This window comes from Psammomys obesus, unplaced genomic scaffold, assembly GCF_907164565.1.
Source record: "Psammomys obesus unplaced genomic scaffold, mPsaObe1.curated_primary_1811, whole genome shotgun sequence".
Classification (NCBI taxonomy): domain Eukaryota; kingdom Metazoa; phylum Chordata; class Mammalia; order Rodentia; family Muridae; genus Psammomys; species Psammomys obesus.
Window position 1 is genome coordinate 45,682,481 of NW_026596051.1, and position 27,604 is coordinate 45,710,084.

The 27,604-nt window shown below is 47.6% G+C and overlaps 1 protein-coding gene across 1 annotated transcript; it reads left to right on the forward strand.

Moving 5' to 3' along the window:
• On the forward strand, positions 1-26,656 carry Pgm2 (phosphoglucomutase 2). Its single transcript, XM_055623881.1, has 14 exons — positions 1-122; positions 3,621-3,788; positions 7,112-7,218; positions 9,204-9,288; positions 11,236-11,319; positions 11,436-11,629; positions 13,133-13,322; positions 13,982-14,079; positions 14,573-14,753; positions 14,981-15,074; positions 17,476-17,605; positions 18,916-19,105; positions 22,181-22,314; positions 26,304-26,656. The coding sequence occupies exons 1-14, from the start codon at positions 24-26 to the stop codon at positions 26,404-26,406; spliced, it is 1,857 nt and encodes a 618-aa protein (XP_055479856.1). The 5' UTR covers positions 1-23; the 3' UTR covers positions 26,407-26,656.
• The last annotated feature ends 948 nt before the right edge of the window (positions 26,657-27,604 follow it).

Genomic DNA, 27,604 nt, shown 5'->3' on the forward strand with positions numbered 1-27,604 from the left:
CGCCCGGTCGTGCCCGCGGCGGGATGGCGGCGGCGGCGGCGGCACCGGCTCCGGGGGGCAGCGGCCCGGGCTTGGACGCGCGGCTGGAGCGGGAGAGCGCGCGGTGGCTGCGCTGGGACCGGGTGAGGGACGCCGCGCCGGGCTCGGGCTCGCCGGCGGGCAGCGGGGCCCAGCTCCCTCCCGGCCGCCGCTCGGAACGGGCTCCGCGGCCGCCGGGGGCAGCCGGGAGGGTGGAGCTGCGGGGCGAGGCCGCGGCTCGCCCCGGGAGCACGGGAGGCTTCTGGGGCTCCGCGCTGGGCTGCGCATCCCATCCCCCATCCCGCGCCCTCCCCGCCGCCCGGCCTCGGCACAGGCCGGAGCCCCTTCCCCGTCCCACGGTGGCTGGCCCGGCGCTGGCCGGCCAGGCCGAGGGGGAGCTGCCCCGGGGACGCGCTGTCCGCCGGGCAGGTGACACGGTGCGCGCGGCCCCCGTGCGCCTTTGCCCTGTAACTGTCTTGTGGCTGAAGCAGCCAGGCCGCCAGCCCCCCACATCCCTTCCTCTGTCCTCTCACAAGTCCTTCCTGAGCCCCGGTGCTGGTGCTTCCCCGTAACACCCTGTCGCCTGTGCTCTGAGTTCGCTGCTCCTGTTAACTCCTGTGTGAACCTGATAGGTCTTTTCCAAGTGCAACTTACTCCTCCCAAGTCCTCCTCTAGACAGCCCGTCCTTTCCTCCCTGGCTCTTACCGAGACTGGGAGAAGCAACCCCTGGCAGGTTTGTCTGTGTGAAGTCTGCTGGGGTCGGGGCTGGAGACCGCCTGACCGGCGTCCCGGTACCTAAGCCCTCTCTTAGTCTGCCTTCAAAGTCTGTTGTGAACCACGACCCCTGAACGGAGCTGGCGCCGGGGGCTCCGCTGCCCGCTGGGGTCTAGAGCTGTAGCACTACTCGGCGCTACAGCAGGCCCCGACGCCTGTTGACTGGACAGAGGTTTGAAGACTCCGCAGAGGCCATTCCCCACTCACGTCTAGAAAATGAAACGTCAGGCCGTCCTGTTTCCAGGATGCCAGCGCCAGCTCCCGAGGGAGGATTTTCTGTTTTGTTTTCTGTTCTTCCTGGAAAGTTAAAGCTTAAGGGAAAGGATTCGTAAGGGAAGGAAACTGTTTCCACTTGATAACCTAGTAACTGGCATTGTGCGATTCTCCTAGAGCAGGAGTTAGAAGCATCGTTCTGTGCATTGGTCAGGCTGTCCTTCCACTCTGCCGAGCGCCTGCAGACTGAAGGACAGGGGAAGGACTGCTCCTCTCACACTCTGAGACGGTGTTACCGTCATGGTGGCCTGTGTGCAGGGCCGTGGTGGTATGTCACGGTGGCTAGGAAGTAGAGGATGGGGGATATAGAAGAGGCCACAGCGAAATACCTCCTAGTGACAGGTCCAGGTCTCCTCTATCCTCAGCTAGCTCCCGGTTCCTACCTTTCGTCACCCACCCAGAATGCCATCAATTTGTCACCCAACAAAGGGGTGACCCTTTGATCCTGTCAGGGCCCGCGATGCTCTGATCTTTGGAAGCCGCTTCACAGACCCCAGAAGTGAGCATCATTGCTCTCCTGGGCACTTCTCAGCCTCATCAAGTTGAGATTCAGGCTTAGTAGTCGGCCATTACTGCAGAACGTGGAACCTGTCTAGGAATGATGCCTCCGTGGGTAGGGCGGAGGGAAATTGTCCTTTCCTCCTTTGTTTCGGTGCTCTTTCCCCAATCAGAGGGTGTGTGTGTGTGTGTGTGTGTGTGTGTGTGCGTGCGCGCGCGCGCGTGCGTGTGCGCTCGCGGTTGATGATTCTGGCTGTGTTCCTGTGGCTGTGTGCGGATGTCTGAGCACCTGTGTGCGTACTCGTGCAGAGGCCAGAGGATGGTGTCAAGTTATCTGCAGTCACTCTCCAGCTTATTATCTAAGACAGGGTCTCTCTTTAACGTGGAGCTGATTGGCTAAACTGACAGAACAGCCCTCTCTGTGCGTTTTCTGTCTGTGCCTCCAGCATTCGGTTTACAGGAGTCTGTAGCAAGGCTTGCTAGTGCATGCCAGGGACGTAAGCTTGGGTCTTAACCTGCATATCGAGCACTTAACTGTTGGAGCTGACTTGAGCCGCTCTCCGTTACTTTAACTGGAGATGGTGCCTCTCTGTATGGACCCATTCATTCTTTCTTCAGTGATGATTCTGCCAGCCGGAAGCACTGACGCTGCTGGACCCGCCCATGCTGGCAAAGCCCCCGATGGTGGACTCTGCATTTCCACTGTGTCCCCCTCGCCTTGCGCTCCCTTCTCCTGTCAGTTTCCATCACTCCCAGGTCTGACCCTCATCACTGCTGCTATCATCTTGACTTTTCATTATCTCTCTGCTTTGTTCTATCAGGCTGCTGAGTCTTTTCTAGATATCCAAGGCCAAGTAGGACTTTTGAAATCTACAGTAGGACTCAGAGAAGCCCTGGATATTGGGTGTGGCCAGGAGCTTTGTACTTTCTCACCCACTCAGCAGATGTTTGTTGAGCTCCTTTTGTATACTGGCTCTGAGCCCTTCCTTGGGGCACCTGACAGTTTAATGGGTAAGATTGTTCTCTGTGATTGGTATCTATTGTTTCTAATCAAAAGGTTGGTCCATGTTCCTGTTGAATCTGGAACCATAGGCTTGATTCCAGGAATCCAAGGTTGTTCTGCAATCACATTCCAAAGTTTAATGGTAGGGCCTTATCTTACCCAGTGCTCGTTTTAGTGGGCGATAACTAGAAGCCCGGCAGTAAAGGGCTTACTCCAGCATTCCCCAATTCTTACTTTAAAGTCCACGTGCAGTCAGGTAGCCATCACCCTCGTTCTCCAACCCTAACATCTGCAATTGTTACAGAAACAACAGGAAGACAAGGGTGGACTTAAGTGACTCATGCTCTTAGCTCTCTGTGATTAATGCAGCAGAAGCGGCACTAGCTTCATCGTTCTTCGTGCTGTTGAAGCGAGCCACTCGATCTCTGTCGTATAAGCTACTAAGGCCTCCAGCTAGAGTGGCCTGGCTTGGAGTCACTCAAACTTGACCAGATACAGAGGAAACCCTGTAAACATTACAAAGCGCCACAAAAGCCATATTTCCGTGAAGTTGACTGATCTAGCCCCCAGGAAAGTCTGAGGACCTTAGGGAAGGAGATGAATATCACAGTGGTGTCAGACAAAGACAAACTAATTTAAAGCCTTGAAAATTGTGCAAGAGGGTTCTAGCTGGTTCCTCTACTGCAGACTGGGAAACTAAGGACTCCAGAGACTTTGTAGCCTCAAGCACAGGGTCGGTAAGTGATGGGTCTGAAATATCCCTGAGCATGTTTGATGTCTATTCTAAAACAGAACCTCGTTTGTTTTCTCTAAAACTGCTTACCTCAGTGGGAAAGAAAATAATCACATCACTGTCAAATTCCTTATCTTAGATTTCAAAACCACCAGACAATGTAAAAGCCTCCATTTATCCAGGTTTTACCTAGAGGTTATAGGTGTGTGTGTGTGTGTGTGTGTGTGTGTGTGTGTGGTGTTGAAGGGATGGTCTACCTTGCTGATTTTTTGTTCTTCTGTTAACAAAATGGTGCCTGGTACATCCATGTCTGTCTTTCAGAATCCTTTAACTTCGGAGTTAGTGAAACAGCTGATTGCTGAGGGCAATGAAGAAGAGCTACAGAAATGCTTTGGGGCCCGGATGGAGTTTGGGACAGCTGGCCTCCGGGCTCCTATGGGAGCAGGGATCTCTCAAATGAATGACTTGACCATCATCCAGACCACACAGGTACCATGATTTTGTCATTGCTGGTTACTCCTGAGGTATCTCCTTGAGTCCTTTGCATTTAATAGACTTTGTTTTTAAATGATTTATTAATGTGTTTTTGTTTTGTTTTTTAAATATTTGTTTATTATTTATACAGTATCCGCATTCATGTGTGCCTGTACATCAGAAGAGGGCAACACCTCATTAGGGATCATTATGAGCCACCATGTGGTTGCTGGGAATTGAACTCAGGACCTTTGGAATGACGGCCTGTGTTCTTAACCTCTGAGCCATCTCTCCAGCCCAACTAATTAATTTGTTAATTAAAACTAATTTGTTTTAATTGTGGATATCTTTGGGTGTGACCAAATTGAGAAATTTCCCACCATTTAATCTATCAAATGAGGTTTGTGCTGTCCTCATTTAAAGATTCATTCGCCTTCTATCCACCCAGCCAGCCAGGCTATGAGTTTGTTGAATGCCTACTGTGTGTCAGGCGTGGCAAACTGATATGACTGAGACAGATTCCCTGTGGAGACTTTTGTTCTTACACAGACCCATTGACTAAGGTGATGGTGGGAATATGAGCATAGGAACGTGCCAGCAGGCAGCTAGCTTGGCTTTTATAAATGAGCTTTGACTCACTAAGTAATTCCTACCGATTCTGTCGCTGAAGAGACAGGTGGCATCACATGGTGGGGCATATGTTGCCAGGGCCATCTTCTGATTATCCAGTTTATCACACCTGCCGTGAGGCCTAATTGTTAAAGCATCTCAGGATTGAAGATCGACCTTGGGCCTTGCTGGTCCTCGTCCCAGGGGTCCAGCCCATAGGTGAGGACAAGGTGTCCAAGGCGAGGGGGTCAGAGGCACTACACAGGCACACACACATACGACTAAAAAATAATTTTTAAAAGATGGCTTATTATCTTTATCTGAAATCCAACTTTTTTTGTTTGTTTGTTTATAGTAACATTTTAATTCTGAAAGTCTCCTTCATCCTCATAGAATCATTTCTCCTTTTCCCTCAGCCATTATCAAGTTCTTGTCCTCAATAGGACCGAGAGATTTCTAGTGAATTTAAGGGTGTGAAAATCTGGACTCAAACTATAAGGTTTGCCCCTTTAAACGCTGAGGTCACAGCACAAAGGTTGGCGGGGAGAGTCAGGCCTAGTGCCACCATTGTCACTCTGAAGGGTCGGGCATCTGCATTCCTTTTCGGGAACCCACAAGACCAATATTCAACCAATATTCACCTCCCCTTGTTTCTCAGTCACCTTCAGAAGGTGTGCTGAACACTGCGTTTGCCAAGGAAGAAGAAATGTTCTAAATTGACGGGTAACAAGGCAGTGATGTGTCCCTCTACTGCAAGTCAGAGGTCTGCTTCTTTATCTGTCAGAGTGAAGCAAGCATGGGGACACATCATTATTGCCAGCCAACCAGAATTCTCCCATCATATCCAGTGTCTAGATTTTTTAAATTCAAAATTCATGGCTGTCTGAAATACAGGACTGTGATGGTCCATCAGCTTGGGGCTAGGAGAGACAGCTCCAAACTTCACAAGCCTGATTTGTATAGCCAGTTATACCCTGTAAATGGACTGATTCCAGCCTCCTTTAGACCTCTGGGGGGAAAAATCAAACAGATTTTCATCAGTTAACTTTCAGAACTGTATGAAGCATACTGGCTTTCTCTAACTGATGTCACAGAGCAGAGAGGAGAATCTGAAGTGCCTGCTGAATGTAGACTGGCACTTAGAGGAAGCAAGGAATAAAATAAGGTCTTTAAAGGAAACAGTGATTCAAGTAATGCCCTAAGCCAAACGCCTGCTGAGCATCCTTAGTTTGGAAGGCACGATAGACACCAGAAGATAACCTTGTTATTTCTCAGGCACTGTTCACCTTTTCTATTGAGACAGTATCTCTTACTGGCCCAGAACTCACCAAGGAGGCTAGGAAGGCTGGCTAGGGATTGCCATGGGCCTAGCAGCTGCCTCGGCCCCCCAGTTCCGGGATTGCAAGTGTGTGCCGCTATGTAAAAGTGTCTTCTATTTGCCAGAGGTAATTGTCATCTCGGAGGCTCACTGCCCCTGTCTGCTGACCTAGGCCTAGTCCTGGAAGCCTCTAGCTTCTGTACAATCTAAGAGGCCTGGGATGGTTTCAGCCTCTGAGACTTACTGTTGAATAAGCTCACCCTTTCTAGTTCTTTCTGAACTCCTGCTGGCTGGTTCAACTCAGCTATTCTGGCTCAAATTCCTCTTCCAGCTGACTGATTCAGTCGGCTTCTCACAGTTTCTCACTGAATTGCTCTGCTTGACCTCAAACTAACTTTAGCAATCTTTTCTAATCTTCTGGTAAAACTGCCTCCTCTTTTTTTTTCTCTCTCTCTCTGTGCTGTTCTCTGGCTTTACTTGCCTCTGCTGGCCTGTACTTAACACAAACTCCACTGCACTGCCTCTCAACCCCCTGACTCTGGTCTAACTGACTGAGCAGCATTGACTGGAACTCAGAGATCTACGAGTCCCTATCTCCTGAGGACTGGGATTAAAGGTGTGTACCACCACACCTGGACCTAAGCTTTTCTTTAATTTCTAACTTGCTTTATACCGGGTTGACCTCAGAGATCTGCTTGCCTCTGTCTCCTGGGATTAAAGGTGTGTCTATATTCCAGCTGGATCACACAGGCCTAGAAGGTGTTTGGATGTGATTTTTTTTTTTTTTTGAGCAACTGTGTTCTGAATTAAAATTCTTCCACACCACCACACTTATTTCTTTTTAAAGGTGGCTTCTGGGGATTGAACCCAGGTCCTCAGGCTTACAAGGCAAGCATGTTACTGACTAGCCCTGCTTCACATATTTTTAGTTTATTTAAGCCTTATAAAAGCCCTATCTGGTACATGAAATTGGTGTCACTCCCTATGGATGTGGAAACTGAGGCAACGAAAGACTGAGGAATTTGTCTCTTCCTCAGTGGTGGCAGATTAGAGTTCAAATCCATCTTCTGGCCCCAGAGCTTATGTACCTTGCGACCACACTGGACCAGTCTCACCAGACCTAGGTACAAGCCGTGGTCTGCCGCTCACTGGGCCTGAGGCGGGCCAGCCTCTGCTCTTCCCTGTGTTCCCATCTGGAAGATGGAAGCTGAGCACATTGGTCTGGACCCAGAGGTGTTAAATTCTAGGTGTTCAACACACGCGTTCAGCTGTTTCCCTCGCTGTTCAGTCCGCGCCGTCCTCCCACCCTGCGTGACTGACACTGTCCTGTGAGCACGGGGGAAACGTGAGCTGAGGCTGGGTTTTATACTAATGTCTGAAATACGTGCTTTTAACCCCGGGCTATTTTCAGGGATTTTGCAGGTACCTGGAGAAGCAGTTCAGTGACCTGAAGCAGAGGGGCGTGGTGATCAGCTTCGACGCAAGAGCTCACCCAGCCAGCGGCGGCAGCAGCAGAAGGTATTTAGGCTTTGGAGGGGCTTTGAAATGGAATCTGGAGACTCTTCAGAAAGGGATTTTTTTTTCCATAACTTCTTGTATACTTTTACTTTTAATCACCATTTCAATAATTTGACTTTTTAAAAAACAGTTTTTTAGAAATAATGTGTATATGTGTGCACATAGGTGCCCACAGAGAAGCCAGGGGCATGGGCCCTCCCGGAACTAGAGTTACAAGCTGATGCAAGCTTCTGTAAGAACAATACAAGTCCTTACTACTGAACCATCTCATCAGCCCCTTGACCTTTTGTAATAACTCGACTTTAAACGCACTTTGCTTTGCTGTCAAAAGTGATGGGTTCGACTGGCCTCTAACCCCAACACTCAGGAAACAGAGGCAGTAGGATTTCTGAGTTCAAGGCCAACCTGGCCTACATAGCAAGTTCTAAGACAACCGGGGATACATAGAGAGATCCTGTCCCAAAAGGTAAACAAACAGAAATGATGAATGAAATTTTGATTTTTACATTTAGTTTAAGAAAATAAAGTTATCTAAATATTTAAAATGTAGTATTTACCAAAAGGAAAGAACTTGTCTAAACTGGCCTCTCGCTTGCTTGCATGTAATTTCTTCCCTACTATTTATAGACTTTGTTGCCTCTTTCTTTCTTGAATAGAACATCCTTCTCAGGGTGTTGCTTTGGACATCCCAGACCAGGGAGACTCCTGCGGGCACATGGGCACGTGGTGGTGAAGATAATGGCAGCAGTAATGGCGGCAGTTTTTTTAATGCTGATCCAGCGTTTACCGTTTGAATCCAAACAACGTAGAAAACATTTTAAATTGACCCTTAGTACCCACCAGAGCCCACCTCCGCTCAAAGCACCTGTGAGAAGGCACACACTTCTGTGTAAAGCACCTGTGAGAAGGCACACACGTCTGTGTAAAACACCTGTGAGAAGGCACACACACGTCTGTGTAAAGCCTGTGTACACCTCACACACTTCTTTATCTTTTCAGTTTTGAGGCCAGACGTCACTGTGGCTCACACTGGTCCTGAACTTACGACTCTTGGCTCAGCCTCTTAGCGTGCTCACCCGCAGGCTTGGCTTCCACACACTGTCAACCCTGGTTCCCGCCTGAAGCAGCTGATACGACTGTGTTTTCCGCTATGTTAACACTGTTGGTTAAAGTTCATCTGTTTTTGCTCTGCTCCTGAAGCTGTGTCGTTAGCCTGAAGTGACCAGCATTTGCCAGTTCTGTTTGGGTCTGTGGTTCTGCCTGTACGGTGCACACACACCGGCACATCTTATATTTTAGTAAAACAGCACCTAGCCAGAGCCGGTCTGAGGTGTGTACTGGATTGTGACAGGCTCCTAAGCCTCTGCATAGTGACGTGACGTCAGGGCAGCTGGGCCGTTCTTTGCTGTGGGGCTGCCCTGTGCAGTGGCCTATAGGCCTCACTTCCCATTCATGGCCGGCAGCTCATCCGCTCTCCGGAGCCTGTAGGCCTCACTTCCCATTCATGGCCGGCAGCTCATCCCCTCCCCGGAGCGTGACTACTGACCATGCCTCCACATTAAAAACTTCATGAGGGTCAGATGAGCGGAAGTGGGAACCACTGAGGTAGGCTGAGATGGACAGAGCTGAGAGACTTTAAGGCAGGCCTGGCTTATGTGCTCAGTGGCCCTGGCCAGGTGGTGAGGTGACCTCAGGCCTTTACCCTAAACAAGAGGTAGAAGGTAGGAGAAGAGGACTCCACCGTCTGCAGCTTTGGTGATCTGTGCCAGCGTAAATGTCTGAAAGAAACGTCCTCCTTCTTTCTCGGCCATGTGCAACCTAGAGGCGTGTTGGGAGGGGCCGGGCTGCGGCTCCGTTAGAGAGTGTCTTGGTGACACACGGGAAGCCCCGGGACCCACCCCAGCTTCATGCTTGGTCGTTGTTTCCCGGGGCCACCGCAGCTCTGACCTAGACTCTCCTTTTTGCCCCCGATTCTGCATGTCCAGGTTTGCCCGGCTGGCTGCAACTGCGTTCCTGAGCCAGGGGGTCCCTGTGTACCTCTTCTCTGATATAACCCCAACCCCCTTTGTGGTGAGTAACCATTTCCTCCCTAACTTCTTGTCTCAGAGCCCGGGTGGGACTCCGCGGAGTTTCACGGGCCCTGGTGCTGCTGAGCTCAGTTGTTTTGGTGACAATTTCTTGGTGTTTGTTGGGCTGGCTCCTCTCTCTCAGAGGCAGGCTCACGCACACACTGATAATGTGCTTCTGGCGTGCCGCCTTTTAATTCTGAGTTGGTTTTTTCGAGGTCTGTCCAGGGTTGGGGGTGTAGCCCAGTGCTAGCACAGGGGCAGTTCTGAAGGAAAAATAAGGTATCGTTTTACTTTGTTTGCGTTCTGCAAATCTTTCGGCAGAAAATGGTCCTTTATATGTTTCTAATTTAGTGGGTAGCTCCTCACTGCAGTTTCACAATTAGGAAATCTCTTGAATCTAATCTGAGCTCCTCTCAAATTCATATGACTGTATTTTTAACAAGTTGGTGTGCCAGCCTTAAATATGAATGCTCCATTCCAAATGGCTACCCTGTCCCTTATGGACAGAAGTGAAGCAAAGGCCCCTAGAGTCTGTGACAGCCATTGCTTTTAAGCACACAGCCAAACTGCTGAGAGCTGGCTCTGATGCTCACCTGATTCCGTCAGGTAGGAATGAGAGCATGTTGACCAGCAGGAAGGCCCACTGGCCGGCTGAAGTGAGGGCAGCCGCCGCATCCGCGTGGGTCCATGACCCGCAGGTGCTCAGCGTCAGGGCTCTGTGTAGCTCAGGTGTCATCATTGTTTTATGCACCAGTATACTCCTATGTTTGCTGTGGTCTCAGTGTCCGTAGCTACTATTACTAGAGGAGAGTTCAATGCGTGACTCCCATTGTCCCACAGTGTAGGGTGCTCCTGGCACTTTCTTTGAAACAGGGTCTTGCTGTGTAGCATTGGTTGACCTTGGAACTCACTGTAGGATAGGTTCACCAGTGATCCTCCTGCCTCCATCTTCTAAGTGCTGGAGTTTCAGACATAAGCCACCACGCGTGGCTAGGTCTGCCTGTTTCTCTGTATCAGTACATACATCCAAGGAGTGTGACATAACTTCTGAAGAGAAAATTCTCGTGGGACGGTAGAGAGAGGGTCGGATGGTTCAAATCTCAGGTTGCCTATGTAGAAATCTCACTGGACAACCAGGCACCGGAGCAGCCAAGGCCTTCCTCCATTTTGGCATGTCATCTTATAAGAGTAGGAAGTGACTTGAAATGTCAGGGCCAGATGTCAAGCCTGGAGTGAAAGGCGAAGAACCTGTCTGGGTATATTCTCCATTGTCTCAACCTTTTCCTTAATAAGAAAAAGAAGGGAATGGGCGCAGAGGGCGCAGAGGGCGCACAGTGCTTCAGCCTCCTCCTTAGCAAGTTTTGAATGAATGCAGAATGGAGGCTTGGCTCATCTTTGTCTTCAGGAGTCTTCTAGCTTATCAAAGAGAAGACGGAAGGAGAGGACGCCTGGGAAGCGGTTCACCTGGATGAACATTCTGGAACCCTGAGCAGCCAGGTTGTTCCTAGGGTGATAAGACTGCAGCGTTCTCCTCTTAGCCGCAGGCGAAGGATTCCATGACGGCGGGAGCCGCAGATAACAAACGTTTAGGCAGCTTGTTGCCTACAGTTCGTGCCAGTGAGGGTTTAATCTATGGGTTAAGGGTGAAAGACTAACAACAGTAACTAATAAAAAAATAGAAGAGTTGTAGCAGTCTCCTTTCATGAAGTTATAGGAGTGTGGGCCCTGCTAAAAGAGTTAAAACACTCCTTCATCTTCCTGGCCCACAGGTAGCTAAAACAGGACAGGGCAAAAGCACAGGTGAGGCGGATGCTGCATGGTTGCCTGGATGGGACACAAAAGGATGAATGGTGTGTTATGATATGAGGGTGACAACGGGGGCAGCATGGTCAGGAGGCATTTCCATTCCGTCTGCTCCTCCTGAAGAGCCATCTCCTTCTCTCTTCAGCCCTACACAGTGTTGCACCTGAGACTCTGTGCCGGGATCATGATCACTGCCTCGCACAATCCAAAGCAGGACAACGGCTATAAGGTACCCACGAAGCTCTCTCCTCACACAGCGCACTTAGGAAGAACCCCACCCCAGTGCTGTTCAGGAGTGTGTGCTCTGCATCCTGATTCCGCTAAATGCATTGCTGGCGTCTCTAGGTCTATTGGGACAACGGCGCTCAGATCATCTCTCCACACGACCGAGGCATTTCTGAAGCTATTGAGGAAAATTTAGAGCCCTGGCCCAAGGCTTGGGATGAGTCTTTGATTGACAGCAACTCCCTTCTTCACAACCCCAGCACTTCCATCAGTAATGACTACTTTGAAGACCTTAAAAAATACTGTTTTCACAGGTAACTGGTTTGTGTCTGATTCAGCCGAATCCTATCAATGTTTGGTTTTTGGTTTCTGTCCCCTTTACCTGGTACACATACTGGAGCTGTGGGTAAGGGCCAGCAGCCGAGCTGGCCACCTTTTCTTAAAGGAACTGATAACAAATCCTCATGGCTTTGCTGGCTACATGGAGCCTGTCTTCAACCCTCGGAATTGGTCTTCTAGTATACAAACAGCACAGGTGGCCAATCAGGGAAGCCACACTGAGGTGGCTTTATTTACAAAAGCAGGTAGCCAGCCCACCACGAGCTACAGTTTGAAGTGTTGTAAACTTACACATATATGTTTACAGCTGTGTCTATAGATGCTTGTATGGATATAACTGTATGTGTATATGTGTGTATTTAAAAAAAAACAACTTTCAGGGCTGGGGAGATGGTCCAGTGGTCAAGAGACTTGCCATGTAATTGTGAGGACTTGAGTTCCAATTCCCAGTACCCAAGCACGGCCATGCCATGCTACAGCACCTGCTTCTTCAGCCTGGGGCAGACACTCGCAGTCAGGGTCTGAGCAGGGTGGGAGCTGTCCTCAGGGAGGTTTGAGTTTCCGCCACTACGCATTGCTCCCCAGCAAGAGCTGAAACTGTGCACTGTCTGGTGTTTGTTAGACAGCCCAGGCCTGGCAACTCCAGTGCAGAGCAGAGACTCCCATCCCAGGGATAGACCACCCTGGCTAAGGGTTTCCCGGGCTGTGGGATAGAGATCTGAGTTCCCACGTCATTGGATTTTATTTTCCCCTACAAAAGAAAATGGTTATCATTCTCCTCCCACTGGTATGTAACAAGGTACTTCTGCGAGCTTTCCCTCCATCCCACTCCTTTAGTTTCACACACATGAAGAGCTGTCACCGCAGGTAGCGTGGGAGCCGACAGTTGCAGCCTGTCAGGGCCCCTCAGGGCCCCGTGTTCAACCCTGCACTCAGCATCATCATTCATCCTCCCATTGTCAATGAGAGGGATATCTCACTTTCGTTTACATCCTTTAATTAGGATAAACTTGCTTCATGTGTATTCAAATTTGCTCATCTTTTGAATTTAACAAACTTCTTTATTTATTAAAAAAAAAAAGTCTTGATTGTTTCAAGTATCTACTTTCCTCCTGTTGTTACTTTATAATTTTCATTGAAACTTTTTACAGAAGTTTTTAACAATTCTGTTAATATCTGGTTGTTTAATTTTTGGTTTCTGGGTTTTATTCATACTTTAAAAGACTATATCAAAAGTATAAGGGGAAAAATCCTGCTTATTGGACTTTTGTGTTCACATTTTGTGATTCTGCGTCCTTCAAGCCCGCAGTGATCTGTATGGAGGACGTAGCTTAGGTTTCTCCGAGAGGCTCCCACTGCAGGGAGAAGACCCAGAATCTCTTACAGTATTAAGTACCCTGCTCTTGGTATTTTCTAAACCTCCTCTCTAGCCAGCCCGGTTGATGTCATTTATCCTCTTCCACTGTGTCTCCCTCTAGGAGTGTGAACAAGGAGAGCAAGGTGAAGTTCGTGCACACCTCTGTCCACGGTGTGGGGCATGAGTTTGTGCAGCTGGCGTTCAAGGCCTTTGACCTTGCTCCCCCTGAAGCTGTTCCCCAGCAGAAGGATCCGGATCCTGAGTTCCCAACTGTCAAATACCCGAATCCTGAGGAAGGAAAAGGTGTCTTGGTAACCTACTTTTATTAAATAATGGACTCTGCCTTTTAAACTCCAAAGCATTGCTATCAAGTACATTATGTTATTGTGAGGTTTTGCTGTGCTGAAAAAAAAAAAGATTATATCTCTGGAAGTATGTGTGTGGGATGGTCACTAATTTCTTCAGGGAACCATCAAACTTGACCTCTTACACGAGGCTATAAGAGCTAAAATCTAAATTATGCTTTAAATTAAACTAAATTTTAATTGACAGTTTCTTTATTGCCACGAAATACTGATAATAAAATGTAGCGGCTTCTCATATTTGAATTCCATTCTTTTGTGTTAGCGAACGCTATTGGCAGAATCACCGCCTACCATGTGGGAAGGTTAGATAGTGGTGATGCCTGAGGAGCTGGTGTAGCCAAGCACACAGTGTTAAGAAATGCCGGTCCATCACAAGGCTGCCACAGTCCTGTGCAGTCGCTGGAACACTCATCATCTAACATAAAATCTGACGAAGCAAAACCAGCCCCAAGGGGGAAAACCCAGAAAACAAAACAAACAACAACAACAGTCCTACAGCCCCAATTTGGAACTTCTTCAGCTCATAAGAATAGGCAAATTCTAAAGTCTAAGGTGCGCTCCATGTTTTCCCTGAGTAATCTTTTACTTTCTGAACTTATTTTCAGACTTTATCTTTCGCATTGGCTGACAAAATCCAGGCCAAAATTGTCTTGGCCAATGACCCAGATGCCGACAGACTTGCTGTGGCGGAAAAGCAAGACAGGTGAAATTCACTTTGTTTATCTGTGTCATGAAAAATGTAGAGAATGTCATCTGTAGCATACTATAGTGGGGAGGCTGAGTCCTCATGGGAAGTTCTCCATTTAATTATATCTGTTTTTACAACAAAACCTCTGGTGGATTCCCCTAACGGGACAGTTTGTTGATGGTAAGGGAAGGGATCCTAGCCTTGACTTGTTTAACACAGAGCAATCCAGCGTGTGCTGGGAACTGAAATGAATCTTAGTCTCCGAGCCTGATAAAGCCAAGTCCTCTGCAGGATGCTGGCTTCGCAGGTCAGTGTTCAGAGACATTAACGTTTGTCTGGACCGATGATGGAAGCTGCTCAGATAGTTGACATGTGGCAGGTCCATTTCAGCCCAGTTAGTTAAGGACAGGAGCCGGCTTGTGGGAAGTATGGGAGCTTCATTTGCCCAGCTCAGGGGCTTCTGGGCCTTCCCGGAGGTTACTGAAACACAGGGCCTGCTTCCTTGTAGTGGTGACTGGAGAGTGTTCTTGGGCAATGAGCTGGGGGCCCTGCTGGGGTGGTGGCTCTTCACCTCCTGGAAAGGAAAGAACCAAGATCGAAGTGCCCTCAAAGACACGTACATGTTGTCCAGCACCGTTTCCTCCAAAATCCTGCGGGCCATTGCCTTGAAGGAGGGCTTCCATTTTGAGGTAGGTGTTTGGGTCACTTTGACTGCCCTGCTCCCTAAGACATCCCCTCCCCACTTACTTCATTTCTTCCCTTCTGTATTTTGAGACAGAGTTTCACATAGCCAAGGACGGCCTTGGATTCCGGTCCTCTTGTCTCCATCTGAACATTTCTGGGATTATACTCTACCAACTGAGCTGCGCCCCTTGCCTCAGATCAATTCTTGCTGTCTTTTGTGTTATTCCTTTAGGAAACGTTAACTGGCTTCAAGTGGATGGGAAACAGAACCAAGCAGCTGGTAGACCAGGGGAAGACGGTCCTGTTTGCATTTGAAGAAGCTATCGGTAAGAAGCAATAATGAGGTTCACAGACTATCTATAACTATAAATATATATGTAACTATATACTATATATATATAGTTATATATCTATGCATATATATAGTTATAGATATATATGTGAACATAATGTATGTTATATATAATATGTTAAACTATATATTATATAGTATATAATACATAACAATATATATAATAAACAAATGAGAGAAAAGTTTGAACTTGAGCTCAAACGTTCCCAATACAATGGGAGCACACAGTTTACTTTGCTTCTCTTGTTTCGGTCAAGTGTTGAACTATCCTACCCCAAAGTTGGATTCTCATACCATCTCAACAAAAAAGAATAGCATGCAAGCATTTGGGCCATCCACACATATCTGATGATGGTGACACTGTGCCCAGGGCAGTTGGCAGGGCAAGAATCCACCCATCTATGGCACTGACAACTGGGTCTCAATCTGGGACAGGTGGCTGACTAAGGTGCCTAGTTAACACATCAAAGTGGACCTGGGCGCCAAATTCTCCCAGCATCCCTCAGTCCCATACCCTGCCCCCTAACCTAAACTTCTCCCTCTCAGGGGCTGGGCAGACTTTCCCTATATAATCCAGCCATTTTGGTTACCCAACCCTTTTGTCCACCCTTTACCCCTCCCTCCTCCCCGTCTCCGTACATGGCTTGCCTCAGGGTCAGGCTCACTCCAGACTCTCCCAGATATCTCTGCCCCTGGCTGTGCTCTCCCTCACATCTACAGAAAGCCGTCTCCTCCACCATAGCTAGGAACAGTCATCTCCTTCCTTTTCTGTTTATTTATTTATTTTTCATTCACTGATGATGTTTAATGAGGATTTGTGCTAAGAATGCCTAGGGAGCAGAAGGCAGCTGTGTTCTCCTGTCCTCAAGGTCATGGTAGGAAAGGACCATGGTATTGAAAGTTCAACCAGAATTACTGAAAGGCCCTTATCCTAAACTGTTAATCAGTCCATATAAGTGGGAAGGAAAGCGAGGCATGAACACAGGCGTTGTTTATGCAAGCACCCTGCTTAGCTGTTTACTTAGTGAAAACTGTTATTCGCTCTCTGTGTGTTCCTTAAAACAGAGAGACACTTGTTTAACCAACTCCTTGCAGAGAGCTGTATTGTGGAAAATAAGTGGTATCAGGCTATGACTATTTATTATTTGCTTTATAATTATTTGGCAGTTTTATTTAATCCACTATCATAATCGATAAAAGGCACAGACACCTGTTAGATTTTAGATTTGTCTTATTTCACCTTGGGCTGGGCAGATAATTCCATCTACATAATCTCATTATCTCCCAGCTGCATCCTATGCCATTTGCTTTAACCATTCCCTTCTGGGCCATTTTTCATCCATAGTCCCATGTAGTTGCTGTTATTCTTCATCTGGGCTGTTTCTTTCCACACCATTCTTAGAGTCCTTCCTCCCAGCCCATATGGTTCCGGTTCTATCGCAGGGCAACTGTCCTTCCTCCTTTGTCCTCCACCTTTCTCCTTCCCGTCCTCTCCTCTGGAAGTTTTATCTACCCGATCAAGGGTCAAGCTAACACAAACATCATTTTGGGGTGCATGAGGGATTGTTCGAAGAACAGTAAGACTCTCCGGGGAAGGGGAAACAAGATAACTACCAGTTAATACAAAGCACCAGGCCATGTCATTACAGGGATGGCAGAGCTGCTGGCTTTGGTTGTCGGGATTTCAGAATTGTCTTTCTATGGCTTTTGTTAAGGAGACATTGTTCATCAACTGTTGATTGTATGTATTACTCAGTGACTCTGACATATATGATAATGACCTTAGCCTCCAGCAGCTTCCACTAGTAAGCACACAAGAGAGGGTAGGGCCAGCCATCAGCTGAATCATGTCACTGCAGAGAACCTCCAGGTTTCAGAGAAGAAAGAGGTGGGTGGAGACTGATGCCCCTAGAACCGTGTTCGTCTGCACTGAAGCTGTGGCTGTGGTCTAGTCCCTGAACACCGTTAGCCAGCACGGAATCTCCACACGGCCGTTCCACACAGATTTCCTCAGGCTCCTGTAGTCGAGGCATTGGACTAAATTGTTTTGTTTCTAAGACATCATCTTCCATAACCCAGAACTCCTGATCCCTTGCCTCCGTCTCCCAAATGCTAGAATTACAGGCATACGTCACCACTGCGCAGTGTAAGCTGATCACACTATGACCCACTGGGACCTTCTGCGTGGAGAGCAGATACGATAAGCACTGTGGTATGGAACCACGTGAAGATCTAAGTTTTCAAACACAGAGATAAATTAAAAAAGGCGTGTGTGCTGCAGACTAGCCCCTAACATGCAATAGCCTGCAGAGCTGCACACGTGGCCTGTTGTAGCGCTGTATCCTAAGGCTGTGTGTCTGCTGCTTTCTCTGCAGGGTATATGTGCTGCCCCTTTGTCCTGGACAAGGATGGAGTCAGTGCTGCTGTCATAACTGCAGAGCTGGCAAGCTTTCTAGCAACCAAGAATCTGTCTTTGTCTCAGCAGCTGAAGGCCATCTATGTGGAGTAAGTGCCTGTGGGCTATTGAAGGTGTATTTCAGGCGCTCTTATTTTGGTGACGTGTTCTGTTTCTTATGAAAAACCAAGATCACCCTTTCCATTTGATGCATCACAACTAATTAGTAATGACCATTTGTGGTCGTGTGGATTCTAACCCATGAGAACGTTGCACAAGCGGCTTAACGGCAGAGTGTGATTTCTAAGTTATCAATGTCGTAAACGGGTTAAGTGCATCGCCCTTGGGGTCTGTCTCTGCAGCAGTGCTGAACTCTGCCCGCGTGGTGCGGAGGCTGCGGAGGGGACACAAACAGCGACACGAGCCGCGCAGCTGTGTTCGGCAAAGCCGTAACCTCCCTGTGCAGGCTGATCTACGTTATTGATTCTTACCCTCACCATGTTGTTCAGGGCGCAGCCTCGGCTTCTGTGCCCAAGGGGGTGGGTGTCCGTCTTTTTGACACTGCTCTGTCGTTAGCCTGCAGTTTGCCAAGTAGTCAGTGCTGGCTGGCCATCAGGGCCTCGGCATCTGCCTGCCTTTGTCTCTCCAGTGCTGGGGCTACACGCACGCACCTCCGCGCACGCACCGCCACGCGCTACCCCCACGCACGCACCTCCGCGCACGCACCGCCACACGCTACCCCCACGCACGCACCTCCGCGCACGCACCGCCACGCACGCACCGCCACGCCATCCTTTTGTATCTGGGTTCTGGGGAGTTCTCAGGGTCTCATGCTCGTAGGGCATTGACTGAGCGGTCTTCTGCCCTGACCTCTTTTCATTTTCTTTTTAAATGTATTTACTCTCATGTGATGTGGATGGTGCTTTGACTGCATGTGTCTGTGCACCGTGTGTGTGCCCGGTGCCCGCCGAAGCGAGAAGAGATCATGGGAATCCATGAAACTGGGGTTGCAGATGGGTGTGAACGTGAGGAGGGCCTCCTGGAGGAGCAGCTAATGCTCTCCATCACTGAGCTGTCTCTTCACTCCAGCCCCTTTACTTTTTGTAAACATTTGTTTATTGTGTGTGTGTGGGCCAGTGCACACAAGCCACTGAGCACACGCGGGGGTCGGAGGACAACTAAGAAGTCTTTGTGTCCTACCACGTGTGTTCTGGGACCAGCTCAGGTTGTTACGCTTGGCAGGAAGTGCCCTTCCCCACTGAGCCATCTTGGCAGCCCCAGCGTCTTCTGTGATGCTTGATTATCCTTTTGAGGTTGCTTAGGGCCACCTGTTCCACTTATTTTAGAACGTGCTAGCTGCTACGTGTCTTGTATACACTCTGCAGACTGTTTGTGGCTTAAATTTAATGTTTTTTTATAGGTATGGCTATCATATTACCAAAGCTTCATATTTTATCTGCCATGATCAAGGCATAATTCAAAAATTATTCGGAAACCTGAGAAACTATGATGGGAAGAGCAATTATCCCAAAACTTGTGGCAAATTTGAAATCTCCGCGGTCAGGGACCTTACAACTGGCTACGATGACAGTCAGCCTGATAAAAAAGCTGTAAGTCATGTTTACTTTGCCAACTAGTTTATTTTCTTTACCATTTACAATTTGAACAGATTCATTTGTGCACAAGGCTGATTGAAGCTGACCAGGGGCACGTATGTGTTATTGTAAGTCAATACCTGGAAAATGGAGGCTGGCGGTATGTAGCTTAGGGATAGGCTGCTTGCCTGGACATACAAGGCCCTGGATTAGACCCCTCTCATTAGAAGATGAAGAGGAAGAGGAAGAAACAAAGTAAGATGTGTAGAAAAACGAAGTCATTTGATGATGAATGACACCCAAGCTGTCCTTCCACACGCATAGAAATGGTGACTCAGAAAGGCAGTGACTTGTGACGGTCCAGAGGAGTCGGGGCCTTTTGACTCTGGACCCAGCTCTTCCTCCTCATCAGCACATGTCACTCCAGCGAGTATCTGAGTTGTACAAGAGGGTATGTGACTAAGTGGCACTGGCTGGGTATGATGACACATGCCGGTAAATCTTTAAGGCGGGAGCATCGAAAGTCTGAGAGGCGGACCTGGGCTGTATCATGACATTCTGCCACAAGCAAGCAAGTGCGCCCTGGACTTTCTCCTCTAGTGGATCAGAGATAAGAACATATCTAGTGCGATTCATGGTGACTAGAGGCTGGTCCACCCCGGGAGAGCGACTTGTTTTCTGATGAGTTTGGCCTTGTTCTCTGGCTGCTCCGTGGCCTGGCTGTAAAGCCAATGTTTGCGTTAGGAGCTCCCTGAGAGGCAGAGGCAGCAGAAGTGAGGGCTGGCTGTGCCCGGCCTAGGAGCACAGCAGGAACAGCCTGACGAGCTGTTATATGTCTTCCTTGATATTTACCTTTTTGTATTTTGTATTAAAGTTTTCATATGAACACAACATACTTAGATAAACGACATTGAAAGAATTGTGGTGAAGTGGGGCACCTTACTCCATGCCAAGACAACCAGCTCTCCTCTCACTTGTTTCTTCGGTGTTGGCCAGGGAACTTTTTCCTCTCTGGTGGAGATAAAGAACCCATGCACATACTTCCTCCGCTCAGTAGCCCCTGCCGGTCCGAGGAAGGACATCCGGGGAGGCTGCTAGGTTTGAACGCTCCCCGGCCTCAGAGCAGGGAAGCATTGCTCCCTTACTGTTCAGTGTCTGCCCACTGTGCTTTGTCCAGTGTTAAGGTGACGTTTTAGGTGTGTCAGACTTTTTGGTTCTACAACAAAATACCCGAGAGAAACAATTTAAAGGTGGAAAGGCTTACTGAGACCCCCTGTTTTCAGTCAGTGGTCACGTGACTCCGTTGGCCTTAGGCCCGTAGCGGTGCAGAAATCTGGCGGGGGTGCGCAGTAGAAGGGAGCTGTCGCTTAGCTTGTTACAGACAAGCAGCAGGAAGAACTCAGCAAAGGGTCTCCAGTCCCATGCCCTCTGAGGACTCTGCTGAAATTCAGCATTATCAGAGCGTTAAACCTTGAGTGGGTCAGAGTCCTCATGATCTCACGTCTGGGGAGGCCCTCGGGAACACCCAGCATGCCCTGTGCCGCCCTCCTTGGCACGCCTCAGCCCAGTTCAGCCAACCGGGGCACTGGATCTTTTGGTCTTGGGCATCATTTCCTTTAGGCCTCAGCTTTCTTGGTGATGTGTCAAGAAAGGGAGGCGGCTGAGTGTTTTCTTGAAGAGTTCCTGGGTGGGTGCTGCCTCTCCAGCACCGACGCCATTCCTTCTTTCTTTCTTCTTGTCCCACTCTATTCCTTTTTGTGAGGGGTTTTTCAAATTTTAACTTTTGCTGCTCCTATTGACTGTTAATTTCAATTCCTATTCCCAATTTTTTTCAGAATGGTATCCTATTATTGTTCTCTCTCTCTTCCGCCCTCCTCTCTGTGTATGTGTCATACCTTTCTAAAGATTCTTTTTAAAGAACTAAGAGCATTTTTCATCTCCATAGCTTTATTTCCCTCAAGTTTGGTTTTGTTGTTTTGTGTTGGTTTTTGTTTTTCCCCTACTTGTTTTGGCCTTGTCATTTACCCATCATCTTCCCCTAGGGGTCCTTCATTATCTTTTACACACTTAACTGGTTGGAAGTTCTCTGTGTGTGTGACAAATGACCTAATTCATTTGGGTATTTTGAATAGCCAGCCAGCTGTTCTGAGATTGACCTTGGAGCTATCAGGCCGGTCAGGAGCCTAACCCTAACTGATTCCTAAGAAATAGGAATTGACATGTGAAAGCCCAGAGGCGTGGCCAGGGGCAGGTCTGGGATGTCTCCCTAGGTCTCACCATAGCACACCTCCACAGTGCCTGGTGACCGAGTTTCTGAGCCCAAAGGGTTCAAACTCCAGAGCACTTAAGCTTCTCTTGCAGGCAGAGCGGAGCTGGGTCCTGACCCCAGAGGCTAGAAGGAAAGCTCTTGGAGCATTGGCAGCTTCTTTCCACCTTGTCGCTGCCTCACCCTGCCTCACACCAACCCTTGGCCACCTGGTGCCTCTAGTTGTGAGGCCAGATGAGCTTCTGCAGAGCACAGTGGCTCAGTTTCCTGTTTGTGCCCCCCCCTAGGGTACAGGGACCCCGCAGTCACACGCTTCCTCACACATTGCTGCACCCTTATCTGTTTCCTGCCTTCCGTGGCTGGGCCACCTCCCCAGCAAGTGCTGTCTCTTTTCCTCTGTGCCCTGTGTTTGTGCCTGTGAGAACACATCCACTGTAACTTTAGCAACGTTCTGCAGTTAACAACTATAAATACGTCAGTCAGAGTTTCGTACCAGGGGGAAAAAAATTCCTTATGAGCTTTTTTTGGCCAAAGTTTCCATTTGCAACACTGAGATAGGATCTAATTTTCTGTAGTAGCATTAAGCTGTTTACATCCATTCTTGTGAAATAATGTTCGAAGTTGAACAAAACTTTGATAAGTTTAGTCAATGTCCGGATGTAGAAAGCTGATCAAATAGCTAGGATTCATCCTCTGGTTTTCTGGAGGACGTCCTCAGCCGGCATACCCGTCTGGTGTTGATTTCTTGCTCATTTGGGACAGTATTCCCTAGGGCAGGACAGTTTGTTGCTGTTTTAACGTGGCGTGTCTGAACTGATCCCCAGGTTCTTCCCACCAGTAAGAGCAGCCAGATGATTACCTTTAGCTTTACTAACGGCGGTGTGGCCACCATGCGGACCAGCGGGACGGAGCCCAAGATCAAGTACTACGCGGAGCTGTGTGCTCCGCCTGGCAACAGGTAGGACGCGCGCGGTCACTGCCTCAGCTCTTTCCCGTGACGCCCTAGTTCGCTAGACAAACTAGTGTTAAGCAGAAGTTCTCGTGTGTTGCTTAGTTAGAAACTGCTGATATCATGCTATTACAGACTGCTTAAAAATTGAAAAAAAGAAATCTCAAAAGCTCCCAAAGAGGAGTGAGGGGGTTGACAGTGAATCTCAAAGGTGGCTACATGCCATCTGGGGAGTTTCCCAAACCTGATACCTGAGCCTCATCTGTAAGCTCTCATTTTTAATTACAGTGGAGTATGACCTAGCAGTTGGGTAATTTTTTTTTAAGATTTCTTTTCTCTTTTTAATTGTGAATCTGGAGGGTGGGGCAGGCGAGCGCCCTTGGAGGCCAGAGGCACTGAATTCCCGGGAGCTGGCGTTACAGACAGGCAGCTTGTAAGCTGCCCTGTGCGGGTGCTGGGAACTGAACTCTGCCACACTGCTACACACTTAAAAACACCAAAACAATTAAGAAATTACAAACAAAACAAAGTAACAAAATTACAAACAAAACAAAATAACCTCTTGAGGGGCTTGAGAGCTGGCTTGGTGGTTTAGAGTTCTTGCTGCTCTTCCAGAAAACCTGAGTTTGGTTTTCATTAGTGATTTTTATTGGTTCTTAGTGCCAGTGGATTTTCCTCTTTCACTCCTGTGACAAAGTCAATTAAATCCACTCCCCATACACTGGGTGAACACCCGAGTGTCTGCTCCGCTCTGAGCTGGGAACCATTGCTGGTATTTTGAAGTCTTTCCCTTCTCGTTGTTTTTGGTTTGGTTTGGTTTGGTTTTTGGTTGTTCAAGACAGTGTTTCTCTGTGTATCCCTAACTATCCTGAACTGGCCCCATAGACAAGGCTGGCCTTGAACTCAGAGATCTGCCTGCCTCTGCCACCTCAAAGCGCTGGGATCAAAATCGTGCACCACCACCACCACCATTAACACACACACACACACACTCACGAAGTGTCTTTTTTTTTTCTTCTGAACCTTTTCAAATTTAGTTTTAGACCTCACATTACTTCCCTCCTCAGTGTTTGATTGTGCACCACCTAAGAGCAGGAGAACCCCAATGTTATTAGCTCCTGGTTGCTTGCAAACAGTTACACCAGAGAAGCAGACCAGAGGACTGTAGAAGGGGAGACTTGTTGGTGAGAGTGGGCTCACATGATAGCGGGCTAGTTGGGCAGGGTGGGGTCCTGGGTGTGGGGTGAAGTTGCCAACATGGTTAAATTCTTCAGGAAAATCTTCTTTTGAATCTTATACATCCAGGTCACCAACTGCCTTCTTTAAAGTAAACTATTTGTAAGTGGCGAACACATCTCCAAAATCCTTTCACAGCAATGCCAAAATCAGTGCTCGAAGAACCAGAGCCTGCTTGTAAGCCTAGCCTGGTTAACATTATTTCAGACTTGCCCTGCAGTCTTCAAAATAGCTTCTACACCACCCCCACCATTCAGAAGTGCAATAAGAACACGGATTGCTTCCATCGTCATTGATTTTACATAGACTTTTGGCATGGTTAAAGAGACAGACTGCCTGATTATTTTTCCATAAAGTGACCCACTGAATTTAAATTTAGGAAATAAGGATTCTTAACCCAAGTTTAAATTGCCATGCAACTCATCTTTGTTTTTAAAAATAGTATTCAACAAGTAAGGTGAGGTGGCTCATGCCTGTAATCCCAGCACCCTGGGAGGCAGAGGCAGGTGGATCTCCATGAGCTCAAGGCCGTCCTGGTCTATAAAGTGAGTCCAGAACAGCCAAGGCTACATAGAGAAACCCTGTCTCAAAAAACAAAACAAAAAATAGTATTCAACAATGTCACACTTTAAATTTCAAAATGGGTCATTTAGGATTAAGATAGGGAATAAATGGTAAGATCAAACTTTTTAGTAAAATTATTATATTGTTAAATCCTATTGAACGATACTATAGGTACTATAGTATTAAACTATTAAACATGCACCTTGAAAACATTAACTCAATGAGCAAGGGAATCAATGTACAGATGTGTCGTGTTTAGGAGCTAAATATTTATAAAGAAGTTAGAAATTGGCAGATTCGCTGAGCTTGAGCTTTATGCTTCAATTTCAACTAATTATGAGCATATTTGCCTTCCTGAGAGTTATTACTTTCTTCAAACACAATGGTAGAGGACAGAGAACAGTGCAATTCTCATGCGTTTATGAGTCATAATTACTATATACGCTGCTAATAGGAATGAAAATAACTATAATGGTAGCTCTTTTTATTGAGGTCTTTGTGCCAGGTTCTGGACTAATTACTTTATATAGTATATCTCAATATGGACAGTAACTCTCTGGAGGAGGTAAAGTCTTTATCCCAGTTTTACAGATGGAGAATATGGGTCTTAGAGAGCCCAAGCCACCTGCCCACGGGTACATAACTAATAGAGCCGGAATTAATGTCTGCAGTGAAATCAGTTGCCTTTCTTGTACTATTGCCAGCTGCAGTGTCAAAATATCATAACTGATTGCAGAAACTGTCCTTTCCTTTCGGATAAACTGAATTTAAGCTTTTCGGGTGGTCAAGAATGAGGTAATAGAAAATGGGTGGAGGGTTAATTTCCATGGCATCATGGTAGCTACATAAGACTCCGTAAGCTGCTAGGAATCCATTTCACTGGCAGTCAGGTTTATGTGTTCTTTACATTCATGGACCTACTGTATACAAACAAGTGTTTCCGACGCGCATGAAAGCCTGACTTTCTTACAGGGATCCACTTCCTTAGACCTTTGTTTACACTTGAGTTGTGACATTTTTAGTTTTTGTGTGTTTGTTTGGGTGGGTGGGCAGTGGTGGGGCAGTAAAGATTCAGCACCGTGGCTTCCATTTCCTGCTGTGCCCTTTGACCTGTCAGAAACAAGTTCAGGCAACGAAAGAGCCGCACTCCAGGGAAGTGATCACCAGAGCAAATCTGACCGTTGATCATGAGGGTGCCTTCAGGAGAGCGGGCACATGGAGACCGGAAGTGTGGCTGTCTTTTCCCAGTGGCTGGAGTCCGGCCACACAAAGTGAAGGAAACAGCCAGACAGGGAAACTGAGGACTGAGTTGAGCAGGACTAAGCACAAGGGAAATCAGGAATGTTTCCTCTGTGCTATCGGGTACAGACCATGTGGGCCTCTGGGGATGCTACTACCAAAATCGTGGTTCTTTAAAATCCTTAGAACAAAGAGTAATGTTTATTGTGGAGACCTTGGGTTGGAAAACTTGGGGATATAATACATTTTGCCTTCTTGCATTTGTTTTTCCCTCTAAGTCATCAAATGTGTTCACTCAAAAGTTCATGGAGCTCTGTTTCTGGTTGTGCTTTTCTGAAACCTCTAGAAGTTTAGTTTCAGGCTCATTAGGTCCATGAAGAAAGCATTTTAAAATACAGCGTAAAGGAGCTGAAGAGATTGAGTCAGTGATTAAAAATGATTGAAAGAGCGGAGCTCCTGCTGCTCTTGCAGGGATTCGAATTCTTTTCCTAACACCAGTGTTGATGGCTCAAACACACACCTGCAGCGTTTACAGGTACCGGCGTTCACATGCACAATTGCAGATACTTAAACATTAAATCCTTAAACTACACGTGTGTGTGTGTTTAAACTTTTTACTTTTGCTTTGAGGCTGGGAGTAGGGGCTCATGTTTGCAATCCCTAATCTCAGCACTCAGGAGGCTGAGGGGGGAGGATTCCTGTGATTCCAGAGACAGCCTGGGATTCGTAAAAGCCTGCCTCAAAAATGAATCAAGACTACACAGGCTACTGCGCGCCTCTTTCTCGGCCTTTGGGAGGCAGAGGCAGGTGTGTCTGTGAGTTTGAGGCCAGCCTATTCTACATTGTGACTTTGAGGCTAGTCTGGTCCGCATGACTACATAGTGAGACACTGTCTTAAAAGAATACCAAATTCATTGGGCTATTATCCATTAACCTGAATTCCTGTTTATATTTTTTAGTGATCCAGAGCAACTGAAAAGGGAACTAGATGAGCTGGTCAGTGCCATTGAAGAAAATTTTTTCCAGCCACAAAAGTATAACCTTCAGCCAAAATCAGAATAAAACATTCCAGCAGTGGACGTGATCACATTTACCTCCAATTATGCTGAACTTGATTTTTCAGACAGTACTTTTGAGGGCCAAGTGATTCAGATGATATTTTCAACAGCTCTGCCTTCCTGTGGTTTTGTCACTTTGGCCTCCAGTGTGAGTAAAGAAAACATGACTGAAGGGACAAACTAACATCTTTATGAAAATGTTCAATCTGGGCATTATCTGAGTTTTTAAAATAAAGATTAACTTTTTAAAAAAATTATTTGTATATATATATATATATACTTTACATATGTCTTCTGTGTAATTCTTTGTATGTATACCTGAAATAGATAGAAAAGCAATATAGGTCCCAAGTTCTGGGCTGTCCAGCATCAGCTTTGGTATAGCAACAGGCTCTTCAGCTAGCCATTTGTCCCTGGTGTCTGAGACCTAACATTGTTAGGTCTTGTGAGTGGGCCGGCTAAGCATCCTGCCACAGAAACAACAGTGATGATTGCTGACAGCGCCCTTTATGTCTCTCTGTGTAAGTGAAAAACCTGCAACAAGAGAATGACCTCTGAGACCATACAGTGAAATTCCTCCATTGTAAGAACAACAAAGTTGGGTGGCTGAGGAGGGGCATGTGGTGAGGATGTCGGCTACATAGCCTGGTGGGTAAATCACCGTTGCCAAGCGTGGTGTCCTGAGTTTGAGCCCCAGAATCCCCACTGTGGAAGGAGGAAAAAACAACACTCTACAAGCTGTGTTCTGATTGCCAGCCCTTGCTCTCCTCCCCCACCACATACATCAATGTAATAAAAATTTAAAAACAGTAGTTATCTCCTGTGTTCATGGATGACGTTAGGTTCACTCTTGGTGTGTTACAGCCTGTGGTTTGGACAAATACATGACATGTGTCCATCACAATAGAAAACAGCAAAGGACTTCCAGCTCAGGACCTGCGGCTCCGCCCAGCACTTCTCACCCCTACCCTCTACCCTAAACCTCTCCCTCCCAGGGGCTGGGCTTCAGCTTTCATCCCCATGCTGAGCCCTATGTAACTCAGCCATCTTGGCTACACTAGTCTCTTGGCTGGGCCATCCCTCATGCTCTTCCTCTCCTCTCGCCCTCATGGTCCAGTTTAGTCTGCTGGCCATGTCCCGGCCTGGGCTCCTTCCTCCGCCTGCTTTCTCCCTTATGGCTACAACGAAAGTCTTCTCCAAAC